At 37.5% G+C, this 19665-nt stretch overlaps 1 protein-coding gene across 2 annotated transcripts in view; it reads right to left on the reverse strand.

Moving 5' to 3' along the window:
• NOC3L (NOC3 like DNA replication regulator) overlaps positions 1 to 18753 on the reverse strand; it is a 41206-nt gene extending 22453 nt beyond the window's left edge. Inside the window, exons 1-13 of one of the 2 annotated variants that reach the window (XR_008668945.2) lie at positions 18511 to 18744; positions 17342 to 17549; positions 13726 to 13858; positions 12816 to 12973; positions 12177 to 12233; positions 10640 to 10770; positions 8575 to 8736; positions 7989 to 8082; positions 5778 to 5953; positions 4932 to 5060; positions 2108 to 2239; positions 535 to 615; positions 96 to 196 (exon numbers count right to left, since the gene is read on the reverse strand). Coding sequence is in view for 1 of the 2 variants with exons in the window: in XM_031015370.3 (XP_030871230.2) it covers positions 96 to 196; positions 535 to 615; positions 2108 to 2239; positions 4932 to 5060; positions 5778 to 5953; positions 7989 to 8082; positions 8575 to 8736; positions 10640 to 10770; positions 12177 to 12233; positions 12816 to 12973; positions 13726 to 13858; positions 17342 to 17549; positions 18511 to 18519 (1571 nt within the window). In the remaining variant the exon portion in view is untranslated. Of the gene's footprint in view, positions 1 to 95; positions 197 to 534; positions 616 to 2107; positions 2240 to 4931; positions 5061 to 5777; positions 5954 to 7988; positions 8083 to 8574; positions 8737 to 10639; positions 10771 to 12176; positions 12234 to 12815; positions 12974 to 13725; positions 13859 to 17341; positions 17550 to 18510 lie in introns of both variants that reach the window. The other variant, XM_031015370.3, reaches the window with a different exon arrangement.
• Positions 18754 to 19665: the final 912 nt, after the last annotated feature.

Below are 19665 nucleotides of genomic sequence, written 5' to 3' on the forward strand. Positions count from 1 at the left end.
GAGGATAATGGGCCATCATTAGGGAACTCTTGAAAATTCTTTGGTCTTTCCTATTTAGAAGGAATCTAAAAGATTTCAACCTACACAGCCCTTACTTGGCAAGACCTTCTAGAACTGCTGGCAGGAGAGGTGACCTCTGGGCCTTCTTCAATATTCTGAAGTAGGTTACAAACACAATATTCAGAGTCTCTGTGTGCTGGCAGAGGAGACAGACAAAATGACTTTAGGATAACCTGGTATGCTTTCTCCTGAATGAGCATAAGTATGACTTCAACAGCTTAACTTCTTTTTCCCTACCCATCCCTCCCCACAATGCAATCTTTGAAATTTTTAACAAAACAGAATGAAGATATACACCCTGTGACTGCATAAAACTAGCACTGATCACATCACAGTTTCCCGCACATCACAAAAGTCACACATCTAAGCCTCATGAAAGAAACCAAAATTACACAGCTACAAGCTGAAACAATAAATTTCTAGTTTAAACAACTTAACGCATTTTAAAAGCTAACAGAATATGAAACTGCCTACCAGTTTAAGTTTTTTCTCGGTACTCTCTGAAGCTTCTGCCTCTCGAAGCTCTCGCTCTAGTTTCTCTTCTGCTTTCTTCCACTGAAAATAGATTGAAAAACAAAAATCTAAGAGCATATACCACAGAGTGAAAAAAGCAGAGGCAGAATACGTAAATGTCATAAAACACATACAGTAATACCACATGTTGTCTATGAATGCAAATATAAACAAAGTAGAGAAACATGGACGGGAAGTATATACAAACCAAATTAAAGATGGTGTCTCCTGGGAAGAAGGTAGAAGAATGAGATTGCAGAGAGAAAAGAAATTCCTACTCTCTCACCTATGGTTTCTTTCTTTTCCAGGAAAAAAACTAAAGTAAATCTATTAATATTTGCTGATTCTGAATAGCAGATATCTGGGATATGCTATCATTTTCTATTATTAAAGTTTTTCAAAAAAGAAAAAAGGAAAGAACATGTTGAGCCCAAAAATAATGGCTAGGATTAAATCATCTATAACTTGGAAGCCAGTCACCAACAATACTTCCCCAACACATTTACATACAATGCATAAAACTGGACTCTATAAAGAAATTCAATAAAATATCCTTTTTTTTCTACTTCCTAATGCTGTAAGAGCAGTAAATGATAATTTCTGAGCTGCCTGAGGCACAGGGAACTGAAAAATTGTTTCCTTTTCTCATGAGAAGTTGTTAAAGAGCTGCCATGTTCTTATTGGTCTTTGTTTCCTCACCTCATCTATACACATGCTCTTCCTAACAGAGCTATCCAACCTGCATTAGGATAGTATAATATAGTTAAAATATGTATCTTCTTTTGTTCACAATTATTAAGTCTATTTTGATACTTCCATCATGTTTTCAAAATTAGACCCATTCAAAGATGAATATCCCCAGAGATTACTTTTGTTTTTACAAGCAACTTGATCACTCTAATAAACTGTTTAGAAATGTTCTGAGATGTGATAACAATAATAGTGATGATGGTGGTGGTACTAAAACTAAGGTTTATAAAGCCCGCCAAGTGTTTTACATGCATCATCTCATTTAACCTGCACGATTACCCTGCAAGGTAGGTACTATTATTAGCCCCGTTTATCAAAAAATAAATAAATAAATAAATAAATAAATAAATAAAGTTTCCAAAGTTTCAGTAAATAAACAAGGGGCTGAAATTTCAACCCAAGTTTAAAATACAAACCAACAAAGAAACAAGATTCAATTAACAGAAACTCACTTTGCTGCCAACTTCACATGAATGCATCTTTTCTGTTAAGGAAGGAATCTGTGTATCACACCTCTAAATTGATCTAAAAAGCCAAAGGATAAAAGCCAGCATGGCAAAAATATCTTTTCATCTATTGCTCTCCTTGCCAATCATTATCAGTTAAAACTGATTTAAGAAAACATTTTTTTGCAGTAACAGGAAAAGATAAAATTCTCTAAATGATGTATTTCAAAACTTTTATGTTTATGATTTAACTATGATTTTTACGTGTGCCTATAAGTTTAATCTAAGATCAAATAAACAGAAAATTTAAATGAAACAAAAGGGGAAATAAGTCAAACCTTTCTCTGCATTCTTGATAGAGATTTTCTCTTTTCTTTGAAAGTCATAAATTTTTTTGGTTTATTAATGTCTTCTGTATCTTTTTTCACTTCTACTTCCTTGATTCTTAGGCATAAAAATGTTTTTAACATCTAATATTGGAAGAAAAACACAAATATACAGCTTAATATTTATATTGCCCTCAAAAACTTTACATAGAAAAGCATTTAACAGTGTTATTTCCCTCGTTCATGAAAAAACCTTCAAACATCTTTTATAATATTTTACACCAACTTCTTTTATCTGTATGCTATATTAATAACTTGTGTCTATGGAAGGACGGGAGAGCAAACATACAAAACGGACGCTAGCAAATACTAACTAAATATACAAAACTTTCTTTGCAGTTTAATGACTATGAGGAAGAGAGAACACATGCCAACAGGATGACAAAGAGAAAACAGGCCAGAAAAAGGTTTGGACCAGTATGGGAGAAGATACACAAATTGCTGGGCCCTATCCCCAGAGTTTCTGATTTAGTAGGTCTGAGTTGAGCCCCAGAATTTGCATTCTAATTCCCAGCTGATGCTGGTCTGGGGACAAAAATAAAAATTATTGCTTTATGCCATTCAAAAATTCAGAAACTAATTTGGAAACTGGTATTTTGGGTGATACAGCAAACTTCTCATACTCAAACACTAAGAACAAAAGGGGTTTAAAATGCTACACTTTCTCTGGATGAAATCACCCTACCGACCTCCCGCAGGCACAGCAGCATTTCTGGAAAAAACCTTGAGAACTACAGGTTTGTATTATTTTGATGTTCCAATATGCACATTTGGAAGAAAGCTGAGTATTTGGGATTACACGGCTAAAAGCACAGAATGAAACAAGGAATAACTAAAGACATAAAGAGTGAACCTGAAGCCATTCTAGGTATCAGAAAGACCAACTCTGAATATTTTGTAGGTACTGTATGTGCTCAAAATATCACCTACCAACGAAAAATAACTCCAAATCAAATGATGTAGTTTTTACTCTAGCATCATGAAAGTTAAAGAGTTCTCCTATGGCTGAGTTTCATGTTCAAGCCTTATCTGATTGCTCTACAATTCTAAGTAAAGATGCTAAATATGCTCTGTTACTTTCATTTAATGTTTATAATTTTAGCAATTCAACTGAAATCAGATTTAAGAAAATAAAAAGGAATCTGATGCCAAAGGAAAACTGTGAAATCCAGAAATAAAATGGTAGAACAGCTTAACACCCAAAACTGTATTACTAAAAACAAATTAAAATATCTAAGACCTCAGTGAAGAAAACTATAAAATTTTACTTAAGAACATAAAAGAAGTCTTAAATAAATGGCAAGATATGATATTCTTGAATAGAAAAAAATCAATTCTGTAAATATTTTAATTCATCCAAACTAATCAATACATTGAATCGATTCTAATCAGATTCTCTGTGTGGACTATTTTGAGGGAAGGAAGTGAAAAATGGATTCTAAATTGCCTGGAGTAATATACTGAAATAAATAAGAATATTGTGGAGAAAAAAGAATAGTCATGTCTTTTATCAATTATACCCTTTCTGATTATTATTGTACCAGATACCCAAATATACTATAGATATAACACAATAATTAAGCAGCATTTTATATCAGCAGAAAAAAAATGGTGATGAAATAACTGGCTGTCAAATTATTTCAAATATATACATAATATAAATATTTAATATATATTAAACTATATAAAAATATATATTCGTTACATATATTAAACACAGATATTAAATCTGTACTCATACCACACAAACATGTCAAATGGTTTAAATATTTAAATATAAAAATTAAAATTAAAAATCTCGGAGAGACTCCGTAAATTGGGATTGAGGAGACTATGTGCATAACAAAAAATATAGCTTCATATATAAGGCTCAATACAGAATTAAAAGGCAAAGTAAAAAAGAGAACAATCTGCAACCTATGTAACAAAGAGTTAATATTCTTTATGTAATGCAAGCTCCACAAACAGATAGTTTCGTTTCTTTTGTTACTATTTTATTCCCAGGACCTAAAAAAAGTGCCTGGCACATAGCAGATATTTATTAAAATGAATATGTACTAAAAACTCATCACAAGTCATTAAGACAATTACTTTAAGAGAAAAATTGACAAATAATAAGCAGGTAAAAAAAGTTTATATATATATAAACTTTTCACCTACCTGACTAACAAAGATTAAATAGTAACATTCTGAGCAGGTAGGAGGGAACTGAGACTCATATTCCTAGCAGGAACACAGTGATTAAATGTTTTTGAACAACAATTTGAGTTTGTAAATGTGATTACTGTTGGATCCAGCATCTACATTTTATAAATTTAATTCACAGAATATTCACACAATATGAAAAAATAATATGGCCAAAATGTTCTCAACACTGACTGTGGCAGCAAAAATCTAGAAAAAACTCAGCTGTTCAACAATTAGGGCACACAATGGAATACTCTGGTAGGCATTAGAAAGAATGGGATAACCCTATATGTAAGTTCACAACATAGAAAACGAAAACTGTTCCAGAACAGTTTTCAAAGTATAAGCCCATTTTTTATTTTAAAATATAAGCAAGTATATATGACTATATCTGCAAAGAAAAACATCTAGAAGGATAAATACCAAACTGTTAATAGTATCAAACATTTCAGGAGTTGACATGTTAAACACTTAAGGAGCTTGAATACTTTTTACTTCATACACTTATAAGGAATAAATTCCTCATAACAACTGAAAATCAACTTTGTAATTTAAAAACAAAATGCAAAGTAAAAAAAGAAAGGCTCACCTCTGGCCTAACTTCATAATTTCTGCCCTTCACAAAACCAGAAATCACTTTAATTACACCAAGAGAAGCTTGGCCTAATTTATCTTGCTTAAAGAGTTTCTTCACAGCTTCACAACACATTTCAGATATCTGAAAAATAAAATGTCACACTTAACCAGTGTTTCTCAACCTTAGCACTACTGACGTTTTGGGTAACAGAATTCTTTGTTGTAGGGGGACTGTCCTAGGATGTTTAAAAGCCTCCACGGACTTTCTCCACTAGATGCCAGTAGTTAAGACTCTATCGCCACCACAGTCATCACAATCAAAAATGTATGCAGACATTGCCTAATGTTCCCTGGGGGACAAATTTGCTTCCTGTTGTGAACCACTACACTAAACTTATGTTCAGATAATTTTCTTCAGATAGACAGTGTTTAATAAATTGACATTATTTTACCAATAAATAACTTCAGAAGAATTTTGTAGGGGGAAAAAAAAATCACATGGTGTATAATTTTTTTTTATTCATTTATTTATTTTTTTTGAGACAGAGTCTCGCTCTATTGCCCAGGCTGGAGTGCAATGGCGCAATCTCAGCTCACTGCAAGCTCTGCCTCCTGAGTTCACGCCATTCTCCTGCCTCAGCCTCCCAAGTAGCTGGGACTACAGGCACCTGCCACCACGCCCTGCTAATTTTTTGTATTTTTAGTAGAGATGGGGTTTCACCATGTTAGCTGGGGTGGTCTCGATCTCCTGACCTCGGCCTCCCAAAGTGCTGGGATTACAGGTGTGAGCCACCGTGCCTGGCCCACATGGTGTATAATTTTCTAAGGAGGACAGCAATAACCATTTACAGCAACTCACCAATTTTGACATGTCATTCATGAGAGGGACAATCAATACGATGATGTTGTTGTGAAAGTTAAAATGAGGTAGTGCCACCAACAGCTCACACAAGCTCTTCACAGCGACTTCTGCCAGTCCTTTGTATGCCTTTAAGGAAACTACATTACTTTTCTTCAGCTTCCTCTGCTTCCAATCTAATCAAAAGATAACTGTAGTTACTTTACTCATTGGTCAAAAGTTAAACTAATTGGCTTTCTTTTACAATCAATGTACATTTTAACACACATAAACACACACACACACACATTCCCACACCCCTTAAAAAAAGACTTCATACGCTGGGCACGGTGGCTCACACCTGTAATCCCAGCACTTTGGGAGGCCAAGGTGGGCAGATCACGAGCTCAGGAGATCGAGACCATCTTGACCAACATGGTGAAACCCCATCTCTACTAAAATCAAAAAAAAAAAAAAAAATTAGCCGGGCATGGTGGGTGGCACACGCCTGTAGTCCCAGCTATTCAGGAGGCTGAGGCAGGGGAATCACTTGAACCTGGGAGGCAGAGGTTGCAGTGAGCTGTGACTGCACCACTGCATTCCAGCCTGGCGACAGAGCGAGACATCGTCTCAAAAAAAAAAAAAAAAAAAAAAAGAAGAAAAAAAGACTTCATAATGGCTCGATCTGCTTAGGAAAGGTCCAATATGGAGGCTACTAACTGCCACATATAGGAGGCAATTGAGCATTTGAAATGCAGCTAATACAAATTAAGATATACTCTAAGTATAAAATACACTCTAAGCATAAAATACAAACCAGATTTGAACTTAGTACTAAAAAAACTGAGAATGTAAGACATTAATTTTTAAAATTGATTACATGTTGAAATGATAATCTGAATATATATAATGTACTATTAAAATTAATTTCATTGCTTTTTAGTGTGTCTGCATTTTTTTAAAATGACATATGTGGCTCATGTTATAGTTCTATCAGACAGAGATGGTTGCACAAAGATCCCAGGAGCTTTCCAAACAGTTCAGAAATTCAAAAACAAAAGAAAAACTCCCAGGCCCTCTCACTGGAAGAACAAACACTAATAGGGTGCCAGCTGGAACACCAGAACATAGAAGCAATATCCATACTACCCACCCCCACCCCACTATACTCCACTACCTTTATGCCCTTATTAGGCCAACAGGATTCAGTGGTCCTGTTCCAGCTGACAGCAATGGGTGATCTTAGTAAATAAGCTCGGTAAATGAGCCAATTAGGCCAAATGAAAGCACCTGGCCTAGGCAACCAACTGTCTTCCCTATTCCTACCCCTATTTTTTTCTGTCCTTCCTTTTCTGAAGAGTTTAAGAGTTTATCATCCCAAATAATTGACTCATAAATCCATTTTCAAGACATGCAAATATCCATTTCTAGTTATCCCTCTATTTATTTATTCATTTCTTTTGAGACAGGGTCTCACTCTATTGCCCAGACTACAGTGCAGTGGCATAATCATAGCTCACCGCAGGCTCAAACTTCTGGACTCAAGTGATCCTCTCAGCTCAGATCTCCAGTAGCTGGGGCTCTATAGGCATGGGCCAACATGCCTAATTTTTTTTTTTTTTTTTTTTTTTAAGAGACAGGAGTCTCACTACATTCCCCAGGCTGGTCTCAAACTCCTGGCTTCGAGCAATCCTCTTGCCTCGGCCTCCAAAAGCACTGGGGTTACAGGTGTGACCCACCACGCCTGGCCTCTAGTTATCCTTCTTCCCTGACTACTATGCCTCCAAATAAAAAACAGCAGAATAAATCCCAACTGTTCATAACAATGTATTTTGTTAAATGCATTGTAGTCAACAAAAATACAACTACTTACTAAAAACTGCAGCAATAATACTAATAATTGATAAAATGTAGTGTATAGTACATGCTAGGCACTGTTTAAAGCATCTCATATCTACAAACTCAGTCACTTCTTACAATAATCCTGGAAGGTAAGTACTATAATTATTTCCATTTTTTAGACAGGAAAACTGAGACACAGAAAGACTATGTAATTTTCCCATCACATAGGTAGTAAGTGGTGGAGCCAGGATTTGACCCCTGGAAGTCTGACTCTAGATTCTGTTCCTGACCATACCTGCCTCTCACTACACAACACAGAACACTGTACAGAATTCACCTTCATGATCAAGGCTAAGTATGTTACAAACTTTGAAGATATGTTTAATATACCTTTAACCATTTGTTCCAGATTTTCCAAATAAAACTTGTATTGGCTAACCAGGCCTTCTTCAAATTCTCTTAACTTCTGGGTTTCTTTTCGGGTCTGAAAAGACCAAAAAGGTCAATCATTTTTTAAAATCAGAACATTAAAAGCCCAAAATTAGTATAAAATATGGGTGTCTAGTATACACCCAGTACTATTTAAAAAAACAAAAAACAAAAAACGCGGCAGTCGTTTAGGCCAGGCGTGGTGGCTCATGCCTGTAATCTCAGCACTTTGTGAGGCAGAGGCGGGTAGATCACCTGAGGTCAGGTGTTTGAGACCAGCCTGGCCAACGTGAGAAAACCCCGTGTCTACTAAAAGCACAAAAATTAGCTGGGCCTGGTGGCGCATGCCTGTGATCCCAGCTACTCAGGGGGCTGAGGCAGGAGAATCACTTGAACCCAGAAGGCAGAGGTTGCAGTGAGCCAAGATCACGCCACTGCACTCTAGTCTGGGCGACAGAGTAAAACTCTGCCTCAAAAAAAAAAAGTCTCTCTCTCCAAAATGTTTAGTTATTTTAGATAGTAATTATATCTAGCAATCTAGCATTACCTTAGTAGATTTTTCTGCTTCTGTGAGGGGCCGGATTTTATATGAAGGAGTAATATCTTTAAATAACTCCATCAGAGAAACAATTACCAGCTTTCGAACAGTAACAGCCACATCAGGATCTTGTTCCATCAACATAGAACGTAATTCTTTCAATTTTTTAATCTGTTAAAGAAATAGCTTATAAAGCTGGAGAAATCATGACGAAACAATTATGAACAAAAGACAACAGCCCCACATCCGGCAAAACAAGCGGAATTCACACAATGACTCCAAGTCTAGTCATGCCACACCAAACTCCAGACCCTGCTCACTTTACCAAGAGATAAGTCACTAAAGTCATAAGGTAATTAATTGTATTAGTCCGTTCTTATGTTGCTAGAAAGAAATGCCTGAGGCTGGATAATTTATAAAGAAAAGAGGTTTATTTTGGCTTATAGTTCTGCAGGCTGTAGAGGAAGCTCGGTGCCTGCGTCTACTCCTGGTGAGGCCTCAGGAAACTTACGATCAAGGCAGAAGGCAAAGGGGGAGCCAGGATGTCATAGGAAAGATAGGGGAGGTTCTAAGCTCTTTTAAACAACCAGCTTTCACATGAACTACCAGAGTGAGAAGTCACTTGTTACCACAAGGATGGCACCAAGCCATTCATGAGGGATCCACCCCTATAATCTAAACACCTCCCACCAGGCCCACTTCCAACATCAGAGGTCACATTTCAACATAAGATTTGGAGGGGACACACCTCCAAACTATATCAGTAATCATATTTTTGTCATATAGTTAGAAAAATACAGACCTTAAAAAATTAGTTTACATTTATTATTTAGCTATTTTGGGAAATTCTTTTTTGCTGGATTTTCCTAAAGTACATGTGTCCTATTTTTCTAAAAATGCTTTTCAAAATATACTAAAATGTTATATACATTAACCAAATATATCAGTCATACACATGAATTAATCAGGAATTACATGTAATATAGCCACATTAACTTGAGCTTCAAAGATAATTTCTATGATGGTTTCGACTGCTTTGATGAACTACTATTGTCTGTGAGCACAGGTTCCTGAGTAGAAGATCTGGGTTCCAATCCAGTGGCTGTTAAAATCTGGAATAAATCACTTGTGTTTTTTAAGCCTCAATTTTCCAGCTGTAAAATTAGATCAATCTCTTATGCCTATGGTTTTGTAATGATTGAGAGAATACACATAAGAAATATTCCAAATCTCTCTTCCCTAATTCTGCTCCAATCTTCCCCTCACTTCATTAGAAAAGGACGAGTACTACTCCAAAGCGTTCCCACATGAAATTTGCTTCTATAAATGTAAATAAGCTATTCTATCATTTCATAAACAAATACTTGTTATAATAGTATGCTGGGGACACCAGCATAACAATAATAATAGTATCATTTTATATGACTTCACGTATATTTCATCATATAATCCTCACCACAAAGTTTTGAAAAAGACACTGTCCTTTTTTAGAGATGAAAGAGTCTTGGATAAATAACTTACCCAAAGTCTCACAGATAGTACTTATCAGGGCCAAGATTAAACCTCAGATTTCTCTAGTTCATGTGTTATAACCATCACTAACTCAACCACTATACATATGGCACAATAACACTTTAACTTTGGCTCTAGTTCACTTAAAATATTTTCAACTTACAAATATTCCTGAACTAATTCCATACACTTCCCCTGTAGCACGCTTTTTAAAACCTCCACGGGTATGTCAAGCAAATTTGCAAGCAGGTTCCTCCTCCCTAATACAATTTTATAAATTTAAACATTTTTAGAGTTATAACATGTCCAGTATTTTCATATATGAAGATGAGGAGAATAAGATTCAGAGAGTTTAAGTAACTTTTCTAGGATTACAAAAGAAATTAAGTTCAGACATAGCATTAAGCTAAGATTCTGTCTACTCTCTTACTCTAACCCAGCTACTATGTTTAGTTAATGCTTTTCCTTTTAGTGTATGCTTATAGGTAACAAGCGAATCTTAACAATTAGGCATTTACACCATACCTAATACAAAGAGCCTAAAGAAATTAATACTACCTACATTATTTTCTGGATCTGATAATATTGCAGATGCCAAGGCTGCAATATGCATCTTCTTCTCCTGTAATTTCTTCTTTCTCTCAATCAAATGTTCTTCTATGGTCAGCTCTTGAATAGGATCTTCAATGATCTCTAAAACAGATTAGATGTTCCCTTACATATTCCTCTGCTTACAAGTATCCGAGAATCTTAATAAAATATTTTTACAGTAATAATAATAATGACGACAGCTAAGAATTTTGTATTTACTACTACACATCATCTCCTCAACAATACAGGTACTATCATTAGACCCATTTTATAGATAAGAAAACTGAAGCAAAGGAAGAGAAAATAACTTGGCTAAGCTCATAAACCAAAGGAAAATAGGATTCAAACTCAGGCAGTCTGATTCTAGAACTTTTTTTTTTTTTTTTTTTGAGACAGGGTCTCACTTGGTCACCTAGGCTGGAGTACAGTGGCACTATCACAGCTTACTGCAGCCTCCACCTCCCAGGTTCAATTGATCCTCCCACCTCAGCCTCCCCAGTAGCTGAGACCATAGGTGAGCCACAATACCCAGCTAATTTTTGTGTTTTTTATAGAGACGGGGTTTCACCATGTGGCCCAGACTGGTCTCAAACTCCTGGGCTCAAGTGATCCTTCCACCTCAGCATCCCAAAGTGCTGGGATTACAGGCATGAGCCAGTGCAACCAGCCTAGAGCTCATATTCTTAGCTTCTATGCTAATAAGCCCAAAATAATTCATATTAATTAACAAATAGGATAATCCTATTTAGTTTTTTTTTAAGTACAGAATATTCTCCTTTGTTTTTAACACTATATATTACTTTATACAAACTAATACTTCATAGTTTTGGGCTACAGAAAAACATGTCCACCTTAGGAAATTCATAGGGAACTAGATTTAATCAACACTAGCATAATCTGTAATGGTTTTATGATGGGTGACTGAAAACAGTTAAACAGTTGACCTGTAATTCATTTTTGCTATTAATGAGGTCTGCTAAGCGAAAGTAAAATTTAACTAGATTGTTCTGTCACAAATTCCAAACTAATATAATTTCAAACAATAAAATGCATTATTTCAGTTCAACTTTGATTAAACGGTCCTAGGTAATAGAAACTGACATTCAATTATATGAAACATATACAAGTATAATTGTGCTAGAAACAAATCAAAATGACTTCATACTACAGAATCGCTTTTGTAATTTAAAGCTAAAAAGTTATTTGTAAGTAGTCTTTCCCTTACAATTAAAAGGAATTCAGAACAGTAATAATTAACAAGACACACTTCTTGTATGCCTAGATATTACAAATACGATTGTGTAAATTTTTCCATAATCGAAAAAATAAAGAATCTATTAATAATTCCACAAGATGAAGCTTTCAAATGTGGAAAAATGTTCAAAGTGACCCTGAAATGAGCAGTACTCCAAAATGTACCTTCCAGATTTCATCTAAAATTAACTCACATTTACTATTATGCAAAAAAATTCTCAATTAACAATTTAGTAACTGTAAAGACATATTACCTTCCTCAAGTTCCCTCTCTTCTTCTTGATCCTCTTCATCTTTGTTACTATCAGTAACTATATGGAAAACATGTGTATTAAAACTGTGATATATACTTAAGTGGTAAAAACTGTAAAGAAATGCTAGGAGGTGATTACGATAAAACTCAGGATAGCAGTTACTTTTATGGGAAGAGCACAATTAGTGACTGAGGTGAGCACAAGGGAGGATTCTGGAAGCTAGCAGTAGTTTTTTTTCTTGTCTGGATAGTAGTTTTATAGGTATGCGCTTTGTTATAAACCATGTAACTTCACATCTTTGATATCTGAACTTTTCTGTTTTATTTCACATACAAAAGAAGATACATTAAAAAAGAAAGCTAATCAAGAACAGTTAATATGCTCTAATTTTAGAAACAACAAAATTTAGTGAAAAGAAAATCACCTGAACCTTGTAGATTCAGTTGTCCTCACAGTACAAATTGGTATCTGAGATAATCTATAATTCTGGCCCAAATCATCAAGCTTGCTATAAGACTAATTGAATATTTTGTAGATATGGGTAAAATCAAAGTAAAATTAAATTTTGAGTGAAAAAAAACACATGATATCAGTAAGGGGGTAAAAGTTCAACTAATATTACCAGTTCATTAGATTCACCTGGCTTCTCCCTAGTCTGTGGGATTATACCACTTTTATCTTTGATAGGAAGCAAATGAATCAGTTCCTTCTCTGGTGCAGTTTGCAGAGTTCTTGGTATTTTTTCATATTTATCTATAATGCGTTCATGCTTCCGTTTCTTCGCATGAACAGGCTCACTGCAGGGGAAAAAAAGATCAATTTTCAGTCTTAATAGATCTAAAAAGTTATCTAGAGACCTATCATTTCAAAAGTACAGAAAAACCACCAGCCAACTTTCAATAGGTATATGGATATTAGCACTTAGGCTAGTGTCTGGCACATAGCAGGCACTCAAACAGCAAATGAATAAATGAAATGGGTAAACAACCTACCATACAAACTCAAACTTTGGCTACATCCAGTTTCCCCTCTAGATGCAAAATAAAGGTGAAAGTTACAGCAGATTCTTTTTGAAGAACAGTTCATAAAACCAAGTGTGACTCTTACTTTCCCAAAATCTTTAGAGTATAGCATAGACTTTGGAGTTTAAAAGGTCCAAGTTTAAATTCCAGACACTTGTGACTGCAGAGAACCATCAGTTTCCCCTCTGGAAATGGGAATAAGACCTACCAGCAGGGTAATGAGGATTAAGTGAAATCATAGCCGTAAAGAACTCAGAACTGTTCTGCCAATACCTCAAAGTGAGAACAGCATTCTTCCCCCATTCACTCTACTTCACTATTCAGACTCAAAAGAAAGATGTACATTAAATGAAATCAGCTTGCCTTATACATGAACCTCCTTTATTTAGGAAATAAGCTAAATAATACTTTATTCTTTGTAAACATTGTGCTCAAAGGTGAACACCTTGAACTACCTAAGTGAAATTCAGAACCAAGTTTTTAAGACTAAATGGATATGAATGATTATAACCCAAATGAAGTATTACCTAGAAGAAAGATCTCTTGTTAGAAAAGATGCTCTTTGTCCTAAATCCTTCATTAACTGTAAGTCATCTTCATCCATCATATCTAAAGGAAGGGCTTCTTCTTCTTCCTCTTCTTCCCTCTCAATCCTTTTACCTGTACCACACACACACACAAAGAAAAATTAGAAACAAGTATCAGAGATGTAGAACTCTCTGCATTTTGGGTTTAAACAGGAAAAGCTTACGCTTTCTGAAGCAATCCTCCCACTCCAGCCTCCCAAAATGCTGGGATTATGGGGGGGGGGGGGGGGCGGGGGGGCCATGGCTCACAACTGACCCCAGTGTTTCTAAATGGAATAACTACTAATATGCTAGGCAAACAATTCTTTGTCGTACTGGGATGTTCTGAGTCTGGAAAAATGCTAGCATCTCTGACTCCTGCAATCTAAATGCCAATAGCATTCCCAGGTTATTGTAACAACCAAAAACTAAATGTCTCCACATATTCTGAAATGCCTTTCAGGACGTTTGAAAACCAATGACTTAGCCCCTCAGCTCCTTCTCATCTCCAATTACTTTCACTTCGTATTCCATTTCAGCCAGCCTCTCTAATGGCCACATTCCAAACCCTGGTGCTCACCCCTCTCTCTGACCACAAGCTTTTATCCTTCCAGCTCCCATTCAGTTACTTCCACAGCACTTCTTCCTTAACCAATTATGTAACCTTTCAATCCACTGACCACTCCACTTTCTATCTACCAGTGTGTTCTGTCTTCACTCCCTCACTTAGACTGCAAGATTATCACTTCAACCACACTCTTGCCAATATCCTCAACTATTTTTCTTTCAACACTTCAGGCACTCACATCTAACAAAATCCCAACAACAGATCATTCTAACTTCTCTTTCTGCTCACTGTCTGCGTCTTGCTCTCTTTCTCCATCTCCTCTTTTTATTTAAAAAAAAAAAGTCAACTAAGTGCCAGGCACTATTTGAAGTGCTGAGGATTCAACTATGAATAAAACAATCTTAGCATCTTTCCTAGTAGAACTTACAATTCTTCCTGACCCATTAAAACTCATAAATCTTGGCTGAGCGCGGTGGCTCACACCTGTAATCTTAGCACTTTGGGAGGCCGAGACGGGTGGATTGCTTGAGGCAAGGAGTTCAAAACCAGCCTGGCCAACATGGTGAAACCCCATCTCTACTAAAAATACAAAAAATTAGTGAGGCGTGGTGGCACATGCCTGTAATCCTAGCTACTTGGGAAGCTTGAGGCAGGAGAATCACTTGAATCCCGTAGGCAGAGATTGCAATGAGCAGAGCAGAGATTGCAATGAGCAGAGCAGAGATTGCAATGAGCAGAGCAGAAATCGCCACTGAACTCCAGCCTGGGCAACAAGTGTGAAACTCCGTCTCAAAAAAAAAAAACCTAGTAAATCTTGCTATATAAATGTACACACTGCACAGAATGGCACTCCTATCTACTTTAAATGAGCCTTCTAAATTTAATAACCCCATTAAAAAATGGGCAAAAGATATGAATAGACATTTCTCAAAAGAAGACATACAAATGGCAAACAGGTATATGAAAAGGTGCTCAACATCACTGATCATCAGGGAAATGTAAATCAAAATTACAATGAGATATCATCTCATCCTAGTTAAAAAGGCTTTTATCCAAAAGACAGGCAGTAACAATGCTGGCAAGGATGTAGAGAAAAGGGAACTCTCATACACTGTTGGTGGGAATGTAAATTAGCACAACCACTATGGAGAAAAGTTTGGAAGTTCCTCAAAAAACTAAAACTAAAAATGGAACTACTATATAATCCAGCAATCCCACCCACTGCTAGGCATGAATCCAAAAAAAAAAGAAATGAGTATACCGAACAGATATCTGCACTCCCATGTTCATTCAGCACTATCCACAAGAGCCAAGATTTGGAAACAACCTAAGTGTTCATAAACAGATGAATGGATAAAGAAAATACGGGGCCAGGCGCGGTGGCTCACGCCTGTAATCCCAGCACTTTGGGAGGACAAGGCGGGCAGATCACGAGATCAGGAGATCAAGACCATCCCGGCCAACATGGTGAAACCCCGGCTCTACTAAAAATACAAAAATCAGCCAGATGTGGTGGTGTGCGCCTGTAATCCTAGCTACTCGGGAGGCTAAGGCAGGAGAATCACTTGAACTGGGGAGTCGGGGGTTGCAGTGAGCCGGGATCGTGCCACTGCACTCCAGCCTGGCAACAGAGAGAGACTCCATCTCAAAAAAAAAATAATAATAATAATAATAATAATAAAAGAAAATATGGTACATGTACACAATGTAGTATTATTCAGCCACAAAAAAGAATGAGATCCTGTGTGCAACAACATGGATGAAACTAAAGGCCATTATGCTAAGTTAAACAAGCTAGGCGCAGAAAGACAAATTTCACATGTCCTCACTTATTTGTGGTAGCCAAAAATTAAAACAACTGAACTCATGAAGAGAGAAGAATGATGGTTACCACTGGCTGGGAAAGGCAGTTGGAGGAGATAGGAGTAGGGATGGTTAATGGGTACAAAAATACACTTAGATAGAAAAAGATCTAGTATTTGATAGATAGGATGACTATAGTCAACAATAATTTATTTTATGTTTTAAAATAACTAAAAAAGTATAACTGGATTGTTCGTAACACAAAGATAAATGCTTGAGGTGATGGATACCACATTTACTCTGATGTGATTATTATGCATTGTATGCCTGTATCAAAGTACCTCATGTATCCCATAAATATATACACCTACTATGTACCCACAAAATTAGAAAAAAAAAAAAACTTTAGCTGGGTGCTGTGGCTCACCCTTGCAATTCCAGCACTTTTGGAGGCTGAAGCAGGAGGACTGCCTGAGCCCAGGAGGTCAAGGCTGTAGTGGGCTATTTTTGCACACTGCACTCCAGCCTGGGTGACAGAACAAGACCCTGTCTATTTAAAATAATAATAATATTTTTTTAAAAATGGACCTGAGAAGACTGAATAGTTGTCTAATAATCTGATATAGTCAAATAAGAATACCCTAAAAGTACCAGTAAAGTTGTAGAACTAGCCTGACTCAAAATAGTCATATTCCTTACATGTTTTGAGTACTCAAGAATTTTTAGATAGTTTTACAAAATAACCATGACAATTACAACTCAATTTCACCCCAAGTTTCCACATGAAAAGAAAGTCAGAAGTTTAGAAGTGTACCTTGGCAATACTGTGAAGAATGAACCAGAGACAAGCAATGTTCTTACCTTACCTAACTGCTGGTGAATGGGAAAGTGGCAGCACTGGCACACTGCCCAATATTTATGTAACTGAGTACTTACAGTTTGTTTTTCAAGTAGTGCATCTTCAGATCTGCTTTCCAGACAAACTAAAAGCAGAAGCTTGAATGAATACTGTATTGAAATGTTTTCTCATACTGACTGTGATAAAGCATATATGCTTTATAGCAGTCCTATAGGACTACTATCCTTACCCACTCTAGGAAGATCTGAGAACAAGAAAAGCGATTACTAGAAAGCAAAGTTATTTCCATGAAGAACACTTCAGAATAAATCAATGGAAACCAGAGCACATGATGTTTTCACAATTACCTGGTCGCTTTTCCTTTGGGTTCTCCAATGGAATGGGTTTCTTAGACACAGCATCTTTCACAGCTTGCCTTAGTTTCCTCTGTTCTTTTCGGTACTTCTTGAGAGTGCTTTGTTGTTTAAACTGCTTATTTTTCAGCTTGTTTTCAAGTTTGACTTTACTAGTTTTTATTAACTTGCGAAAGCTTGGGATCTGTTTTTTATTTCTTCTCTAGAAAATAACAGAAAGAATACTGCATACCCAGAAACTTATTTTTTAAATCAGGTTAAAGAGAACTGATTACAAATTTCATTAGACCAATTCCACAATTTCAATGTCCCACAGCCACAGACTTGCATATAAAAGCTAAAACCAAACGATGGCTTTAATCCTACAGAAGAGCGCTACAGCATCAGTTATTCAATCCCAATCCACAGCAATTCAAAGGGTTCTACGATCCCCAAACAGGTTAAGAACCACTGATCCTAGTAGTGGTAAGCGGCTATTCAAGGCTAGTTTAACACACCTGTAGTTTAACACATTCAAAGCAAAATGCTGGCTGTCTTTAATAAAATTTACATTTATCTACGATTTTATTATTTACAAAGTGCTACAACAAATCACCTCTAACAGCCTAGTTGAGTACTGACTGCTGTTATCCTCACTTTACTGATGAAGCTGCCAAAAGACCCATAAACTAAGGAGGGCAAAACTGAATTCGGATCTTTGGATTCCACTTCTCTTGCTGGTGACTCCTCATTCAGAAATCCCAAAGTTAGTCCTGAACCCCAGGACTACCTCTTATTTTCTGTGAGAACCAGGACAAACCACTTGCTTTTCTATCTCTTCACCCTTCATGGGTACCGTGACTCACATTATAAACTCGCTGAGGGTAGGACCCTGCTTCTCATTTGTGAAAAACGAGTTCGAAAGACGGTCTTGAAAAATTCCTTCAAAGTATGAAATCCCACGCATGCAAAACTCCATGCCTGTCTCTTCCTGATACTCTGAAGTCGTGCGCGCACACAGTGGGTAACCAAGGATGAGCTCGGTGTAAGGAATGGAAAGCCCCCAGTCTAAACCACCGCCCCCTAGACACGGGTGAAAACCTGCCTAAAAGCTAACTCAGGCAGTGACTCTATCACCCGGAGGGGCCCTAGGCCGCGGCGACCGGGCTTTCGAGGACACTTACCGCCTTCATCCTTAGGCCTTAAATGAATGCCGGCCAGACAAGTTCACCAGAAGCAGGGTTACTACACAAATCCCGGGGAATGACACACGTGCCGAAGCCCCTACACTACCAGAGCCGGAAGCGGCCTTCAGTCCCTCCCAATCCTCCGCCGCCGGAAGTGAGGGCGGGACTTCCGTAGACAGGTTCGGGCTCGCGCCCTCTCGCGGTGACTGTCTCGCGGCCCTGGGCCGGTTGCGCCCCGGCGTGCGCGCGCGGACTGGCACGAGGGAAGCCCCGAGGGGCGTCGGTGCCAAAGGCGGGAAGCCGGGCGGGAGGGGCGCATTTTGCAAGGTTATCTGAGTATGATTCTTTGACTCTCGCCCTATTTATTTCTTTTAAAACCTTGGGGAAATCGGGCTCCTCCTCTCAGAACGAGAGGACTTAGTTTTTTCGGTCACCTCATTGCATTTTGTGCCTCTCCTCACGTTGCTTATCTCATGCTGTTATAGATACTGATTTTCGTAGTCTTTTTCCTCCATACAGTCCTGAGGGCAGAAAGAAGCTTATTTCTTTTGTGTAATGCCTGCCCCTCGACGTGTTTGTAGCATGGCGAATGATTTCTCATCAGCCTTGGTCACTTAAAAGTCTGTGATTCTTAGTGTTTTATTTTGCAATTTTTTTTTTTTGCTTTAATTTTTTTTTTTTTTTTTTTTTTTTGAGACGGAGTCTCGCTCTGTCGCCCAGGCTGGAGTGCAGTGGCGCGATCTCGGCTCACTGTAAGCTCCGCCTCCCGGGTTCACGCCATTCTCCTGCCTCAGCCTCCCGCGTAGCTGGGACTACAGGCGCCCGCCACCACGCCCGGCTAATTTTTTGTATTTTTTAGTAGAGACGGGGTTTCACTGTGTTAGCCAGGATGGTCTCGATCTCCTGACCTCGTGATCCGCCCGCCTCGGCCTCCCAAAGTGCTGGGATTACAGGCGTGAGCCACCGCGCCCGGCGTTTGCTTTAATTTTTAACCATTATCTGATAAAGAACTGTATCCGTGGCTGGGTGCGGTGGTTCACGCTTGTAATCCCAGCACTTAGGGAGGCCGAGGCTGGTGGATCACCTGAGTTCCAGGAGTTCGAGACCAGCCTGGCCAACATGGTGAAACCCTGTCTCTACTAAAAATACAAA

This window comes from Gorilla gorilla, chromosome 8, assembly GCF_029281585.2.
Source record: "Gorilla gorilla gorilla isolate KB3781 chromosome 8, NHGRI_mGorGor1-v2.1_pri, whole genome shotgun sequence".
NCBI lineage: Eukaryota > Metazoa > Chordata > Mammalia > Primates > Hominidae > Gorilla > Gorilla gorilla.